This window comes from Ictidomys tridecemlineatus, chromosome 8 (assembly GCF_052094955.1).
Source record: "Ictidomys tridecemlineatus isolate mIctTri1 chromosome 8, mIctTri1.hap1, whole genome shotgun sequence".
In the NCBI taxonomy this organism is placed as follows: Eukaryota; Metazoa; Chordata; class Mammalia; order Rodentia; family Sciuridae; genus Ictidomys; species Ictidomys tridecemlineatus.
In genome coordinates, this window is record NC_135484.1 from 88,328,008 (window position 1) to 88,345,872 (window position 17,865).

The 17,865-nt window shown below is 32.1% G+C and overlaps 1 protein-coding gene across 4 annotated transcripts in view; it reads right to left on the reverse strand.

The window, feature by feature from the left end:
• Adgrb3 (adhesion G protein-coupled receptor B3) overlaps positions 1–17,865 on the reverse strand; it is a 666,855-nt gene that overhangs the window by 275,536 nt on the left and 373,454 nt on the right. For all 4 annotated transcript variants that reach the window (XM_040282896.2, XM_040282898.2, XM_021732558.3 and 1 more), the window contains one exon: positions 5,056–5,158. In XM_040282896.2, the coding sequence (XP_040138830.1) occupies positions 5,056–5,158 (103 nt within the window). The remainder of the gene's footprint in view (positions 1–5,055; positions 5,159–17,865) is intronic.

Sequence of the window (17,865 nt, forward strand, 5' to 3'; positions counted from 1 at the left end):
TTAGTTTTCTATTCCTGCTGTTAAAAAAAAAATTACCACAATCATAGGAGCACAGTACAGCCGCCCCCTTTTTTTTAAATTTCTCAGTTTCCATAGGTCAAAAGTCTAAGAGTTCAGTTCTACTTAAGGGTTTCACCAGGTTGAAATTGAAGTGTTGGCAGAACTTCATTTCTCTCTGAGAATCTGGAGATGAATTTGGTTACAGTTCCTTCTGATTAAAGGACTGCATTCCCCATTTCCTGGTTGACGAACTGGGGTTGTTATCAGCTTTTAAGAATGTCTGCATCTTCTGGTTTGTGGCCCTTTTCCTTGTCTGGACAAGACAGCTGAGGCTGGCTGAATCCTTACATTTCACATTTTTGTTCACTGCTGGGCAACATTCTATGCTTTTAATAGCTCGTTTATTTAAACTGGGCATAAATATATAATCTGGAATAATTTCTCCATCTCAAAGTGCTTACCCTTACATCACACAGGAGTTCCTTTTGACATGTAATACACATGTAACATCACTTTTGACATGTAATATACTAAAGTCCTTTTGAACATGTAATATATTCACATGTTCTGAGAGTTGTTAGTATGTGGACATCTGTAAGGGGCTATTATTCTGCATACCATAGAGAGGCTGATTAACTATAGCCTGTGAACTAACTTTGACCTGCCACTTATATTTGTAAAGAAAATTTTACTGGGATAGAGCCACTTCTATATGTTTATATACTGTCTCTGGCTGCTTTTACTTGCAAGAGATAGTTGAGGACATGTGACAAATTATTAGGCTCTGATGCCTAAAATATTTACTATCTGACTGTTTACTGGAAAAATTTGTCAACACCTACTCCTATGACTGCACAATTATTTGAAAGTCTTTTTGGAGAATATCAATTATGTAAAATGAATAAAAATAAACCAAATTTGAAAGGTGAGGAGATGCTTACTCAGTTTAGGAATTTATGATAAAACACAAAAAAATGTAGCTAGAAAATAATTTCCATCTCAATTTCATCTGTAGCAGAGCCATCAATCTCCTTGTCTAGTTAGCATTTCAAGACTCCCATAAAAATCACCAAGAGTAGTAAGTAGGAAAACCAGAAAGCTCTACCAAATGGACAAAAGCTAGGGCACAAAAGTAATTTAAAAAACAAAGGACTGCTAATAATACCCCTTTGTAAAAATTATTGATGCATAGACTTCCCTTTTAAAGTTTTGCCAAATGATTTTTAATTCTTTAAGCTTTTAGAATTTGATGTTCATGAACACACTTCCTGATGAATGCTGGGATTTCTTCATATCATTTCTCATGCTTCTCTAATAGTAGCAAGAAATACACTCTCCACTCTGTTTTCCTCCATGATTTACACAGGCTTTGGATCATGATTAATTTTAGTTCACATACAAAAGTCAAATTTCTTAATTGGTTAGTTTGATCCTGTTAGTATGTAAGCAAATAAGACAAAGAAAACAAAACTCACAAGTGCAAAATTCCCATGAGATTTTTTTTTTGTGCACATGATCAGTTTGAGAAATACAAATAAATCTGATGGGTTTTTCCTCAACCCTGAAAGACAGGAGTAACACCCTACTTAGACCATTAGAGTTGCTTCACAGAGGGGAATTTTTTAAAAAAGGGCAAGTTTAGACTACAGGCCAGTATAGTCTACTCCATCTTTCCACTCAAAATGGAACTATGCAGAAGAACTCTTATTAGAAAAAAAATAATGCATTTCAGGCTTGCAAAGGTGATAAAGCAGAAGATAACTAAAATTCATTTATTTTCTATTATTTTAGCTCATCTTTAAATATGAGGATGTTATCCATTCTGGAAAGACACAGTAGGTCCAGACTTGTCAGACACAGGGCATCCTCACTGTGTGTGTGTGTGTGTGTGTGTGTGTGTGTGTGTGTGTACATACAGAGTTTTCCTATTATACTTAGTTCTCAATAACTATGTTCAAAAAATTATTAACTTTCCATATGTGTTGTAGATTCTACCAATTGATAATTTTAAGTGTTACTCTGAAAAACCCTTCAGTAATATGAAATGCAAAATTCTTTTCCTGGAAAAAGTAATATTTCTTAAAAGCCAATGATTGCTATGACTAAGCATGAAGCATCAGAAATCCAGAGTCTATATGGTCATGACAATGAAGACATAAGACTGAGAATCTGAAGTAAGAATAGTGTCTTACTCATTAATGACTTAAAACCTGGTTAAAACTGCAACTAGCTTTGCTAACTGCAATTTGGAACTGCAGGGTTCTATATATTTCTTATTCCTACCATTTCCCAAGGGCTTTATTACATTTAACATACTATAAAATCTATTTGATAAAAAGCTTTTTAGAAAAAAACATATTTCATTTAGAAAATGTTAACAGGCTTTCCCCTAGACTCACTATATAACTTTTAATTCCCACTTTTCCTTTTCTTCACATAGAAAATCCTATGAAACAGATGTAGTTTGTAAGCTGTTATTTTTTCCTAAGCTCAGAAAAGTATGGAAAATAATTTTATTATAAGAAAATAGGTGAAAGTAGACATATTTATTATTAGAGAGACACATCATATCCAATTACAAAGGCAATGAATATAGATAAAAATTGAGCTTGTTTCCATCAATTTCAATCCTCATGTTTTAGCTAAGATTGCTATCTTTCAGTGTAGGCTTTTTTAGTGACCACTTCAATGAAATCAAACTAATATTAGTATGTAGAAAATATCTTTTTAAGACTGGTAATAAATATTAAGATGTCTGAAAGAGTCAGTCCCATATTCCTTACTTCAGTGAACAATACAGTGTTTTTGAAAATCTAATTTGGTTAAGAATATAATTGCAGATGAAATTATCATTAGAAATTAAAATGGTAAAGCATAAAGAGCTGTCTATGCTGTATAGGTGGTGCCGTGCATTTAAAATCCAGGAGATCCCAGCAAAGCTCCTTGTGTGGCTGGAGTTGCAGTGGCTTCTGAGCACAGGTGGCCTTTGAGCACAGGTGTGGAGCAGCACTGCAGGTGAGGGGGAATTGAAGTAAGACCACTTTCATTTTTTCTTTCTCCAGCAGAAACTTTTTTTCTTCCTCTTGTTTCCTCATTCCGTTTTGTAAGGTATTTATCTATATATTTTTTTAAAAAAACTCTGGGTCTTTTAGAGTGGAGAGAATATTCTTTTGGTGGCTGATCAATTCACTTACTCAAAATATTAAGACAGAATTCATCCGAAGTGCCTTATGATCATTATCTCCTCCTTCTTATATGCTGACTTTCACTCCACTCCAGTGTCTAGTTGGTGCTTAATAAAATCTGCTGATTGTACATTTGTTTCCCATATTTGAAAAATAATGTTTAGTACATGGTTTACCTCTTTTATAAACTGGCTGTCAAAATATATTATCAAAAGATAAAAGTTTGAGTCCAAGCTTAAATGTATTCTTTACAAATAGTTTTCTTGAATTAAAGTAGAAACTATTGCATCAATACTATTTTTGAGGTTACTATTTTTCAAGTTATATAAAATTCAAACAATTTTCCTCTAACATGGTTTCAAATTCTAAATAATGTTTTCATCTTTATTTAGGAAAGTCCTACAAATATTCACTTATAGAAAATTTTTCTGCATAAAGAACAAGGCCTATGTTCTGACACTGTATTACTTTAATTTTGTAATTCTATAATTTTCATAGGAAACTAAATATCTCTTACTATTTTGCACCAATTCTTGTAACTGTAGAGAAATTTCATGACAATAAAAACAGGCAAAGTGATAGACATTTTCATAGACAACCTTGAACACACAAATAAGCTCCTTATTCAAAAGCACATGTTCAAATGTTCAAATGCGTCTCCCAATTTTTAGGAGAATAATGAGATTAGAGCTATAGGAAGGTATGAGGGAGTAGATATTAAAGAAATAAAACATTCTTGAGATTAGAAACAACCAGTATGGTCACATTTTGGCAAAAGTAGCAAAAGACCTAATTTTTCAAATATTAATTGTGATATTTGAAAGTTATTAAGGGAAGATTTGCAGTTTTCATTAAACAGTCTAGGAAGCCTGAGGCAGCTTAACAAAAAGCAGTTCACGGGGAAGATGATTATCATTTTCTATGAAACTAAGGCTAATTTCTTGAGGAAATCAGAAATTACACAATGGCAGAAATTACACAAGTTTTGTAGCCCAAAGGATGTGAGTATGAATTCTATTATGTCATTCTCTAATTATATAAACTTGGGGAAATGGCTTAATCAGTTTTTGCTTCTTTTTTTAATATGAAAGTCAACTTGATAAAAACATTTCAAGAAATAATAAAAATATACATGCATACAAGATAAGATTGGATAACTTTAATAGAGGAGGTATGAAAGTATTATGAGGAGATCTTGATAAGAATTACCTTCCTTGTCCTTACCCATTAATCATTTAAGTATTTAAAGTGAATGTATAAATGATAAAAAAATTAATTTCAATATAGAACCGAGCATGATTTAAAGCATTTCAGTTGCAGTTGAATGGACTTAAGGAAAGGTGCTTGTCATTCTGGGATGATGGAAGGTTGAAGTTTAGACCAGTGGAGCACTCAGGAAGTTATAAAGCCCCTTCCCCAATGCTGAAGTCGACTTAAATGTTGAAACCTGCTGCCCGACTCACTCCACCTTCCCAAGTCAACTGATCTCCTTTGTGCTAATTTTATAAGTTCTGTTGCTGCATGTAACTCAAATCCATGAATTTATGTGCCAGTGTTTCCTATCACACAGTGAACTAAGCTTTTGTTTACATTCTTATTCCCCAGGTCTAGCATAGAGTTCGATAAAGATGTATGCACAGAAAAATAATTTATTAACTATTATCTTGGATAAACTGAAGAGTGCTTTATCAGAAACAAAAACATAGAACAATATAGTGTCCTGTTTATATGTGATCATAACAAATGAATACATTTCCAACTATAAAAGCTTAAAAAACGTGTTCTGACACTATTGGTTCAAGGTATTATTGTTGATCTTCTTAAAAGGGTAATTCTGAAAGCAACTGAATGCCAAGTAGATAGTACTTACATTAGCCAAATGAGCTAGCTCTATCTCCAGAAACGAGTCAGTTGTTTTGGGTTCAGGCCTTATTGTGACCACGATGATTTTGGAATTAACAACAGTATAATTTCTGAAACAGAATAATTATGATTAAAAGAAGAAAGGGTGAAAATTATAATTCATACAGCTCAATATCTGTTGGGATGACATTAAATACATCCTAAGTTGAAACATAGATATGATGTTATTCATGGAAAGACAGTCAATTTACTGTTATAAACGAACTCTATCTGAACCTAGAAAATTTGGGGAAAAAGAACCATTTTACCATTTTAGATACAGAAAAGATGAAAAAACATCACTACTGACAAGCTTCCAATTACTTAAACCTGATTCACCCAGAAGAGCAATGGACTGTGAACTCACACCTTCAGGCAATCTTTGAATGAACAGAATTCATTATCTCAAGGAGGATCTAGCAGTTTTATTCTTAAGGAGACCAAATTCTCTTCTTTCAAAGTGCCATCTTGGCAGTTCTTGGATTCTCCCAAAATGCATTAAGATGAAATTTGGAATTTGGAACAACGTAAGAGTAAGCAGCCTTTAAATAAGTGTTGTTGCAAATTCTCACTCCCATTCATTTCAGCAAATATTTACAGGCTGCTGCTTAATCTCAATGTCCTCAAAGAAACATACATGTTTTTTTGAAATACCATACCAAGTGCAGTTCATTCACAAAAAAATTAAAGTGATTTTATATGGAATCACATAACTGAACCAAATTTTCCTAGTTCTTAAAAATTTTCATTTAAAATTTATAAAATGCTGTAGATCACCCATTGTTTAAAGATTGAAAAACTTGATTGTACTTTTATACATACACACACAAAAATTAAGTATATTCATCCCTCTTTGAAGATGTGAAATAATCATCTTCTCTTTCAAAGGACAGATACTATTTGGGGAGATTACTAGCATGTAAACACCACAACAATCAAAACAGATAACCAATTCCTTGCACTAAATAATTTCCTTGATCTCCTTTGACTTGGTCCCCTCCTCTCCATGATCCCAGAAACCATGGACAGGCTGTCATTATGAATTGACCCTTTCTAGCATTACATTTCAATAGAATCATATACTACACTATTTTTTACTTAGTTCAACTCAGCATAATATTTTTGAGATTCATACTTTTTGGTTCTTTTTTATGGCTAAGTAATATTCCATGGAATGTACCACATTGTGCAAATTATAATAAATTGATGGAATAAATTTATTATTATACATATATAAATAAATATATATAAATGAATGTACAAATTGTGCATATATAAATAAATGTACATATATAAATAAATGTACAAATTGTAGATGTACCACAATTCATTTATATATTTATCAATTAAGTGAACTTTGGGCTACTTTGGTTTTTAACTTTTATGAATAGTCCTGTATGGCTATTACAAATAATTGTCATACACACTCTGTGAGGACATTTATTTTTATGTGTCTTGGGTAAATTCTGGGAGTGGAATTGTTTGGTCTTATGATTAAAGCATGTTTAAACTTACAAAACACACTTTTTAAAAACAGGCATATCATCAAAGTACTGTAGTTTTAATGTGGTAGAGTAGAAATTATATTGAACCTCACATTCATTATGATGATGTTTCCTCTAATGGACTCATATTTGACACAAAATAGAACTTTCTAGAAAATTATGCTGAACTATTCCACAATTTGGAATTTACTGTATTTAGTAGTAGAGGAACTGGAAGCATACTTGGAGTGGAACAACATTTTTAACCCAGTTTCTCATATATTTAGTCAAATAACAAATTCAAACACAAGAAGGTGTGTACCAAATAGTAAACAGGGAAAAATCCATAAGTCATGAGTATATTTTCCTTTTCTTGGGATGCAAGTGGTTACAAACAGATAGCCAGGTAGCTGTCCTTGGTTTCATTTAATGTTAAATCAGTCCCATAAACTATGTTGAGAAAAATGTAACACTAAGCTATGTTGAGAAAAATATAACACTAAGCTCTAAATATCAAGTTACTTTTGCCAAATTATCTTGTCTGTGAGTAAAATTAATCAGGAAACCAGACGGAAATAAATGGAATTAACAAAGCTGGAAGGCCCTCCTGGGTGATTGATCATATTAGCAGAGTTGACAGGCCTCTTGGAGAATGACAAGATGTCTATAGCAAGAGTTCAGGGAATGTCTGTGTTACCACCAGAAAAAATTTTGCAGGTTTCTCCCAAAGAAAAAATTGGGCACTAAACACACAGATGCTAATTCTTTATTCAGGTTAGCCTGAGTATGTTTGAATTCTTGTTTGGTTATATAAAACTAAAATATTGACACACCACTCAAATTCCATCTACCCCCTTACTCTGGTTCTGTTTAAAATCTTTTTTTTTCCCTTGCTATAAATGAAACCCAGTGACTGCCAATTTTAATTAATGTTAGGTAATTTTATAGTAAAAAGGTATTTGTATTATTTTTCAAGTTACATAAATGGATCAATTACTGGAAAATGTAAGCACGTGTATTCTATTTAAGAATTTGCAATTATGTTAAGATACTTATGAACTTCTTTGTGTGTTCTGGGAATATGGGGAGTGTTGGCACTGAGCTGTGGGGAGCCCTATGTAGAGTACTATACGGGGTCAGGTTCATCAGTTACTCAACAACTGGCCTGTTGGAGAAGGTCCCTAGTATATGTCATGGTTTTGCTAGTTGTGTTGTAATTAGTTAGAATTTAATAGGGAAAGTATACATGACAATCTATTTATGCATTCAGGTGTACTTATCTGATTTGTATAGGTACCCCTTACCTTTTGCCACAGCACAGTAACATATACCAAATTCTATCACAGCACCCATTGGTTCTATACATGTCTTTTTCCACAAGGGTAAACTCTTAAGAGTGGTGAGAACGGGGTCTACATATAAATGTAGACTCGTTTGCCTTATGCTTGGCACATTTTAGTGTTCAAAACACGTTTGAATGTTTTATTAAATACAAACACATTCTGAACAAAATATAGAAATTTTTACCATGTTGGCTTAATATGTAATGCCAATATCATGGTATTGAAATTTATATTATGCAGTGGCTCCCTTTTTCTAAAAAAAGTGTATACTGTACAAAATTTCTTCAATTTATTCCATCAATTTATTATAATTTGCATAAGTGAATATCTGGCTTCTGATATGCCATGTCAGGCTTTGTGATCTACTAATGCTTCCTGGCTGCATATGCGTTTATATTCATAGCTAGGAAAGCAGATCTTATAGCCAAATGGATTTCATGACTAAAGTAATAAAATTCTTCTCTGTCCTTGAGATTTGTGCTACTTGATATCTAAAACATTTAAAAATGTGTAAAGTCATCCATTGAAAGGAGATTCAACTGATTCTGCATAGTCTTTGCAATCTTAAGATGTTTAGGGCACACAAACCATATATCAAAGAGAATTAATAAATGATTAAGATTTCAAAGCAGCTGACTATAAGAGACTTACTTTAGCTATACCAACATACATAGAGTGAAGGATTGGAAAAATATTTCATGTAAATGGTAACTGAAAGAGTAGGGTTGGGCTATACTTAGTCATAATAGAAGTTAGGTCAAAAACTGTCACAAAGGATAAAAAAAATAATGTAATGATAAAATGATCAATTTGCCAGGATGATGTACCAATCTAAGTGAATAAGCACACAAATATATGAAGAAAACACTGACAAATTAAATTGAGAAATAAATAATAATCTTAGATTTCAACTCTTTCAATAATGTATAGATCAATTAAACAGAAGATTAAAAAAGAAAATGGGCCATGATCAGCACTGTAGAAGGACCTAACATACCTACATACAATATCAGCAGAACAGTTTCTTCTCAAGGACACACTAGATATTCTCCAGAGTATATTACCCATAAAAATAGTCTTATTAAACTGAAGATGACTGAAATTATAACAAGTATCTTTTCTAAATACAGTAGAACAACACTAGAAATCAACAGCAAAAGGAAAACAGGATATTTTGCAAATATATGAAAGTTAACACAACTCTTGACCAAGTTATGTGTTGAGAAAGAATTCACAGATATCACAAAATACCTTGCTACAAATGAAGGTAAAACTACAACATACCAAGCTTAAGAGGTGCAGCAAAAGCAGTACTAAGATAAAGGCCAAAATGTAAAACCTAAAAATAATAAAACCCCTACACACACACACACACACACACACACACACACACACACACACACAAAATAAATAAATAAATAAAATAAAAAGGGAAAAAAAAGGTTCATGACATTGGATTTGACAATTACTTGACAATGACACCAAGAATATACATAGATAAGATAAATAAAAGATAAGACAAATGAATTATATTGAACTTAAAAAAAAATCTTTTTCAGAAAAGAAAATAATAGCATAAAAGACTAACTTAGAGAATGAGAGAGAATATATTTAAGCCACATATCTGATAATGGGTCATATCCAGAATACAAAAACAACTCTTATAACTCAACAGTAGCCCAAACCCTCAAATAATCTGATTAAAATATGGACAAAATATTTGAATAATTATTTCTACAAAGAAGTTATACAGATGGGCAACAAGCACATGAAAAAATATTCAATATCACTAATTGTCAGAGAAATGCAAATCAAAACCACAGTATATATAATCTCACAACCATTAGGATAGTTACTATTAAAAACAGAAAACAAAATAACAAGTGTTGGTAAGAATTTGAATTCATGTATAATGTTGATGATGATGTAAAATGTTGCAGACTTTTTGGAGTACAGTATTGGAAGTTTCTGAAAAGAAGTAAAAAGCAGAATTACCATATGATTCAATAATCCCACTTCTGGGTATATATTCAAAATAAATAAAATTAAGACCCGTGAGAAATATTTGCATGCCTATTCATCAAGTATTATCCATAATTGCCAAAAGTTGGTATATATAATATATATTCTTTATATATTATATATTACATATATAAAGAATATTCAGCCTTGGGTAGAAGGAAATCTGGTCACATGCTACCACATGGACAAACCTGAAGGACATCATGCTTGTTGAAATAAATGAATTACAAAACAAAAAGGACAAATGCTACATGATTCCATGACATGAGATCTAGGGTGGTTGAACACTTACAAAAAGAAAGTAGATGGTGGTGGCCAAGAGCTGGAGAGAGTGGAGAATAAAAGTTGTCTTTTAGTGGAATAGCACTTTAATTTGGCAAGGTGAAAAAGTTCTAAACAACTGTTACACAAGTGTACATAGATAACTACTGTACTGCACACTTAAAAATAGTCAAGATGGTAAGTTCTGTTGTGTTTTTACCATAATAAAAAAAGTGCAATGTGATATTCCAGGAAAAATTTTAGTGAAGGAAACAGCAGAATTAGGGGCACATGTAAAGGGTAGCCACATAAAATATGTAAAACTATGCTTATGGTCTAATGAAAGTTATTAAAATTTCTGCAATATTTTTCCATTTTTAGATGTATCATTCATATAGCTTCAAAATTAAGTAGTTTCATAATTTCTTTAAATGACATCCCCAATTTAAATGAAGCAAAAATAAAATTGATGATTTCAAATATTCTGGGAACTGGGGGACTTCATCAAAATCTTTAAGAAAAATATATTCATTTTGGAAATCCATAAGCAAAAAAATGAAATTAAACCCCTACCTCTCACTGTGTACAGAACTCAACTCAAAGTAGATTAAGGACCTAGGAATTCAACCAGAGACCTTGTGCCCAATGGAAGAAAAAGTAGGCCCAAATCTCCATCATGTTGGATTAGGCCCCAAATTCCTTAATAAGACTCCTATAGCGCAAGAATTAAAGCCAAGAATCAATAAATGAGATGGATTCAAATTAAAAAGCTTCTTCTCAGCAAAAGAAACAATCAGTGAGGTGAATAGAGAGCCTACAGAATGGGAGCACACCTTTATTACAAGCACATCAGATGGGGCACTAATCTCTAGGATATATAAAGCACTTAAAAATCTTAACACCAAAAACCAAATAATACAATCAATAAATGGGCCAAGGAACTGAACAGACCCTTCTCAGAGGAAGATATACAATCAATCAACAAATATATGAAAAAATGTTCAACATCTTTAGCAATTAGAGAAAAGCATATCAAAACCACTCTAAGATTTCATCTCACTCCAGTCAGAATGGTAGCTATTATGAATACAAACAAAAATAAGTGTTGGCAAGGATGTGGGGAAAAGGCACACTCAAACTTTGCTGGTGGGACTGAAAATTGGTGCAGCCAATACAAAAAACAGTATGGAGAATCCTTGGAAAACTGGGAATGGAACCACCATTTGACCCAGCTATTCCTCTCCTTGATCTATACCCAAAGGACTTAAAAACAGAATACTACAGGGACACAGCTACATCAATGTTTATGGCAGTACAATTCACAATAGCTAAACTGTGGAACCAACCTAGATGCCCTTCAGTAGATGAATGGATAAAGAAAACGTGGTATATATACACAACTGAATATTATTCAGCATTAAAAGAGAATAAAATCATGGCATTTGTAGGTAAATGAATGGAGCTGAAGAATATAATGCTAAGTGAAATAAGTCAATCCCAAAGGCCAAATGTCAAATGATTTATCTGATTTAAGGATGCTGATCCATAATATGCTGGGTGAGGGGAGGGAGGGATGGGAGGATTAAATGCACTCTAGATAGGGTAAAGGGAAAAGGGAGGGAGGGCAATGGAGGGAGGATATGGGTAGGAAAGATACTGGAATGCGATGGTCAGTATTACCCTTAGTACATGTATGAAGACATGAAGGATGTGACTCTACTTTGTGTACAGCCAGAGATATGAAAAATTATGCTCTATATGTCTAATATGAATTTTAATGCATTCTGTTGTCCTATATAACAAAATTAAAAATAAGAAAAATATACTCATTTTTAAAACTAAAATTCCCTCATGGCTACTGAAAAGTAAGGTTTAGATACTTTGACCTTTGAAACTAATTAGAATTAGTTTAGTTTTTCAACATACAGCACTTAAAATCACTGGCTTGCTAAGTGATCACAGATGTATTTTCCCTTTTAAAAGGTATGGCCAAGGGGCTGGAGGTGTAGCTCTGTGGTAGAGCACTTGCCTTGTACATGTGGGGCACTGCATTTGATTCCCGGCACCACATATAAATAAGCAAATAAGATAAAGGTCCATCTACAACTAAAAAAAAAAAAAATTGCAAAAAAGGTATGGCCAAATTAAGCCCAGATTTTTGTTAATTATGCTCTTCCCATATAATATTTTATACTACTTTCATGCCAATTTGCTATCACTGTGCACAATTTTAATTCATAATATCTTTATGATAGGGAACTCTAAAATACAGATTGTTGTACAATTACAGTATTTTTTATTATACTGAGAAAAAAGAAGGAAGCTTCAAAGTTTAGGTCCTGAAAGTAAAGAACAAATGTTGTTGAGAATGCTGACTGCTCAGGTTGAAGGTTTTCAGTGTGTTCTGGTGTTATTGTTTGTTTCCAAGAGTATTTATTTCATTTTCTTTTTCTATGTGTGTATAATTCCTTTAATATTTGGAACTCAAATGATTAATTTCATAAATATATAAAAAGTTCAGTATCATTTATCTTTATTGTTAATGTGCTTGTTAGAAATTCATGTGATTTTGCATATTGAAATTTGTTAGTTTTGGGGGGAGGTATATACTGGGGATTGAACTCAGAGGCACTCAACCACTGAGCCACATCCGCAGCCCTATTTTGTATTTAATTTAGAGACAGGGTCTCAATGAGTTGCTTAGTACCTTGCCATTGCTAAGGCTGGCTTTGAACTTGCGATCCTCCTGTCTCAGCCTTTTGAGCCTCTGGGACTACAGGGGTGCACCACCATGCCTGACTGAAATTTGTTACTTTTTCAATGGTAATTTTCCAACTACTTTTGGCTTTATGAATATGTTGTAGTTCTTACTTAATCTGTGTTTTTCCTGGCATATTAATACTAGAGTAGAATTTTTATGTAATTTTAGTTAGATTCTTCATACTATCTCAAATGCAGGGGTACATTGCAATGTATTTTGTTTGTTTGTTTGTTTTCAGAAAACATGGCTGCATTTTCCATGTGTCTTACCAGGAAAATTACATACTGCTTACCTACTGAGAAGTTTTGTGGTTTTCCACAGAACTGGAGCTGCATTTATCAAATGAATCAGCGAGTGGATTGTTTACAAATATTTCCTGAATTCTTGGCTTCAGTGTGTGTTTGGAAATACTATTCTTTTTCCTTGAGATAAATTTTTGGAGTTAGAGTTGCCATATCAATGATAATCCATTTATAAGTTTCTTATCATAATCAGGTTGGCCTCCAAAAATGTTATAAAAATGAGTTAAAATTCTCACAGTAGTTTATGGACTTGCCAAGCTGAAGATGTTTGAATTCTTGATGTGAGAGGGCTCTCTGTGCTGGTGTTTCATCTTCTGATCTGGACTGGCTAGCCTTCTTTTGTCAGGCATGTAAGTGGTCATGAGGAGAAGAAAGGTATAAGAAATTTAGGCCTCAAATTTAACAGCCCAGGTTTGGGCTCCCAGGCCAATCTCAGGGGTCCCTGACGCGTTCCACTCATGACCACTTCCTTCTGGGCCTTACATGATGCTTTGTAGTAGACTCATGTATATTCACACGCTATAAAATAAATGCATGGATTTTATTGCTTAAAGCAATCAATATTAGCAGCACAGAGGCAGTGAGATACAGTGAAAGTCCTGATTTTGGCAAACAAAGACTTAAGTTGGATTAGAACTCATTTACCTACTAAACATAAAGTCTTAGGCGGTCACTCAAGCAATAAGGATCATAGATACCTCATCTTTGAAATGAAATTCCAGATGACATTAAATTCTAAAGGACATTGCACATCACTATCATATAGCTCTATAATTTTTACGTTTAAAAAATTATTCTGAAGAAGGAAAATATAAGAGGCTGAGAATGGCACCTATTTAGTTAAGACTTGAGTAGAACACATTTCCTTCAAGGAACAATTTGAATTAATCTCATTTCAAACAGTAAAATAAAAATTTCAGCTTAAATAATAGTTGAATGCATATTAGGCTAATAGAAGAAAAGAAGTACCTAAATAAAAAGAGTCAACATGCAAGATTATTTATGCTTTTGTATGAAGAAAAATATTTAAATTATATTTATTTGAAACATTATATTGAGTCCTCCCTCATAGTCCTCCCAAGGGAAATTATACAAAGCATCGTTTTTAAAATGATTATATAACATCATGTAAAAATCAGGGAACCTAACAGCAAATCTAATATTGTTTGATGTATGGGGAAACATGCTTTCAAACATTTCAATAGATAATTAGCAAAATGATCACTGAAGAAAATATTTCATGAGAATTTATAAACAATAACTAAAAATAGAAAAAAAAATTGTACATTTTTTCATTAAGAAAGACAATTATCCTTTCTTATTGGGCTAAGTTCACACAGACTAATAGAATAAAACAAGAGGATATGTATATTTCTTTGTTCCTAAGATATTTCCATAGTTTGAACACTAAATGACTGTATGCCTTACTTTAAAAGACTGGCTTAGACATGATATTCTAGCACATAAGATAATTAATTATTCCAGAAAAAAACTCATTGGCCCTTTATTATTTAGTAAGCACTGTTCTGGGAGTCTTAAGATTGGAGGAGACTCAAAAGAATTAATATTGTATGGTTAAATTCCACCAGTAAATTTGCTGAGTGACTCTCAAAGAACCACACTTGTCTTATGTTAAAAGATGTATTCTTTACTTAGCAGATCTGTCATTGGGATACTCACTTTCTGGGAGATGTTTTTTGAAAATTAGAAAAACAATACTGGGAGTGCTTAGTGGTCATATGATGTCTTATATGAGTTAACAGAAAATAAGTAAACACCAGTGTTTCACCTATAAAGATTATTTAAACTAACATTTAAAATTTTTTTTAAAATTCTAATTTGTTATATATAATAGCAGAATGCATTATAATTCATATTACACATATAGAGCACAATTTTTCATATCTCTGGTTGTATACAAAGTATGTTTACACCATTTGTGTTTTAATACAGGTACTTAGGGTTAAACTAACATTTCAATCCTTAGTCATTTTTTGTCATTATTTCTGGTGGAAGACCTAATATGAATATAGTTTTCAATGGTATCTATATTTACTGAATAACTTTGTAGATAAAAAGTATGTGTGGGTATACATATTTATGTTTATCTCTGAAAGTATTTTGTTTTTACTTGATACATAATAACTGCATTTATTTATGAGGTATAATGCAAAGTTTTGTAGTAGATATATTGTGTAATGTTTAAATCAGGGTGATTAGCATATTTATCATACCAAACATCATTTTTTGTGGTGAGAATATTCAAAATTCTTTACTAGTGTTTATGAAATATATAATATTTTATGGTTACCTATAGTCATGCTACTATGCAATAGAGTACAAGACTTATTTTTCTTTCTAACTGTAAATTTATATTCACTAAATATTCCTAATTCTTATATAGAGGTTACAAAGTACTTCAAACTAAGAACATGTAGAAAAAGACACACTCATACATTGCTGGTGGGACTGCAAATTGGTGCATCCAATATGGAAAGCAGTATGGAGATTCCTTGGAAAACTGGGAATGAAACCACCATTTGATCTAGCTATCTCTCCTCTCAGTCTATGTCCAAAGGATTTAAAAACATCATACTGCAGGGACACAGCCACATCAATGTTTATAGCAGCACAATTCACAATAGCTAAAGTGTGGAACCAACCTAGATGCCCTCCACTAGATGAATGGATAAACAAAGTGTGGCATATATACACAATGGAATATTATTCAGCAATAAAAGAGAATAAAATCATGGCATTTGCAGGTAAATGGAGAAAGTTGGAGAAGATAATGCTAAGTGAAGTTAGCCAATCCCCCCCACAAAAAATGTTTTGGGAGGGGAAGCATGGGAGGACAGATGAACTCTAGATAGGGCAGAGGGGTGGGAGGCAAAGGGAGGGGACAGGGAGTTAGAAATGATGGTGGAATGTGATGGACATAATTATCCAAAGTACATACATGAAGACATGAATTGGTGTGAAAATACTTTATATACAAACAGAGATATGAAAAATTGTGCTCTATATGTGTAATGAGATTTGTAATGCATTCTGCTGTCATGTATTTGAAAAATAAAATCAATTAAAAAAAGGAAATATGAAAAAAAACTCTGATATATATAGTATATATTTTATATTATGTAATATAGATATATACTAATATATAAATATGCACTATATAAATTAGTATATAAATATATTAATATTCACTATATATTTATATATTCCATAAATAATATATACTATACATACTATATAGTATATATAATATACATTATATCATATGTTATATATACTATATATGTTGGATAAACATACATATATATTAATTTATATAGTTATACAAATATATAATTATAATAAATAAATTAATATTTTTATATATTTATATATTGGTATAAATATATATACTAATTTATATATTTATATAAATACATAGTATGTGTATATAGATATATGTATATATGTAGTTTGTTTTGATCTAAGGGCTAGAGACCAAACCTAAAACTTTTTGAAGTTGGGAAGAACATTTAAGTTCAATTTTCACATGAAAAAATGTCAGTGACTTGCCCAAGAGTCTATTGGAATCCCTGTGTGTCTCAGGTGGTATTTGGATAGTTATTCTTTCAGACTATTTTGCTCTATTCATTAAATCATACAAAATGGATCCATTAACATATTCATACACTGTAAGTGACACCTATTCCTCCCATGATTTTTAAAAAAATGCAACCAATAATTGAATGTTTCTTTTTTCTTTTTACAGAAAAGACTGATGTCCCTAGATAAATTTCCAATTTCCTTGACTTCATGGATTCATAAAATGTGGGATAATTTGACTTCATTTGTGTAGGTGAATGAGTTCTATGATAAACAGAACAAAGCTAATTATGCAACTTTGTTGGATATCTAGAGGGAAACTCGTAATCAAAAACATTTCATGCTGAATAATTATTTTGCATTTACTCTTGCCCTCAGGAACAAAGAGTTTATGAGTTTGTGTTACACATAAATGTGCTTCTATTTTAAGTTGAAATGAAGGCCATTGAATTGAATTGTGTGGTGACTGGACAAGTTTAAAAAACTCTTGTCATGATACATTGAAATCTTTTAATCAGTCCTGATTTTTAAGACTATGTCTAGTCTAGAACTCTTAAAAATTAAACTTTACATAAATTAATTCCCTATGGAAATAAGGGTCTAGCTTTTTCTTTCCAACATATCTCCTCTTTTTCCTTTTAGAGGGAAGGTAGCATTATAACTATGAAAGATTTTGATCTGTGACTATATATACCAATGCATTTTAATAAAACCAGTAGCAAAGTTGAGAGTAAACTTATTAATTTTGAAAATATTGTATTAACAAAATGCAACCAAATTCAAATATATCTAAGTTCACAAAGTCCAGTTCCAGCCAGAGGACACTATAGAAAATGTAACTTCCCATGATTGTCTCTATGGCTGAAGGAGAAAAAGGTTTGCATCAATAAGGACTTGGGATGATTCACCTCTTGCATTAATCATGTGCTTCATGCAGAGATTTTTTCCAAAAGTCATGCCTAGTCATTGTCACTTCCTTGGGTGGCCTTTTGCTGCTGGATGGAA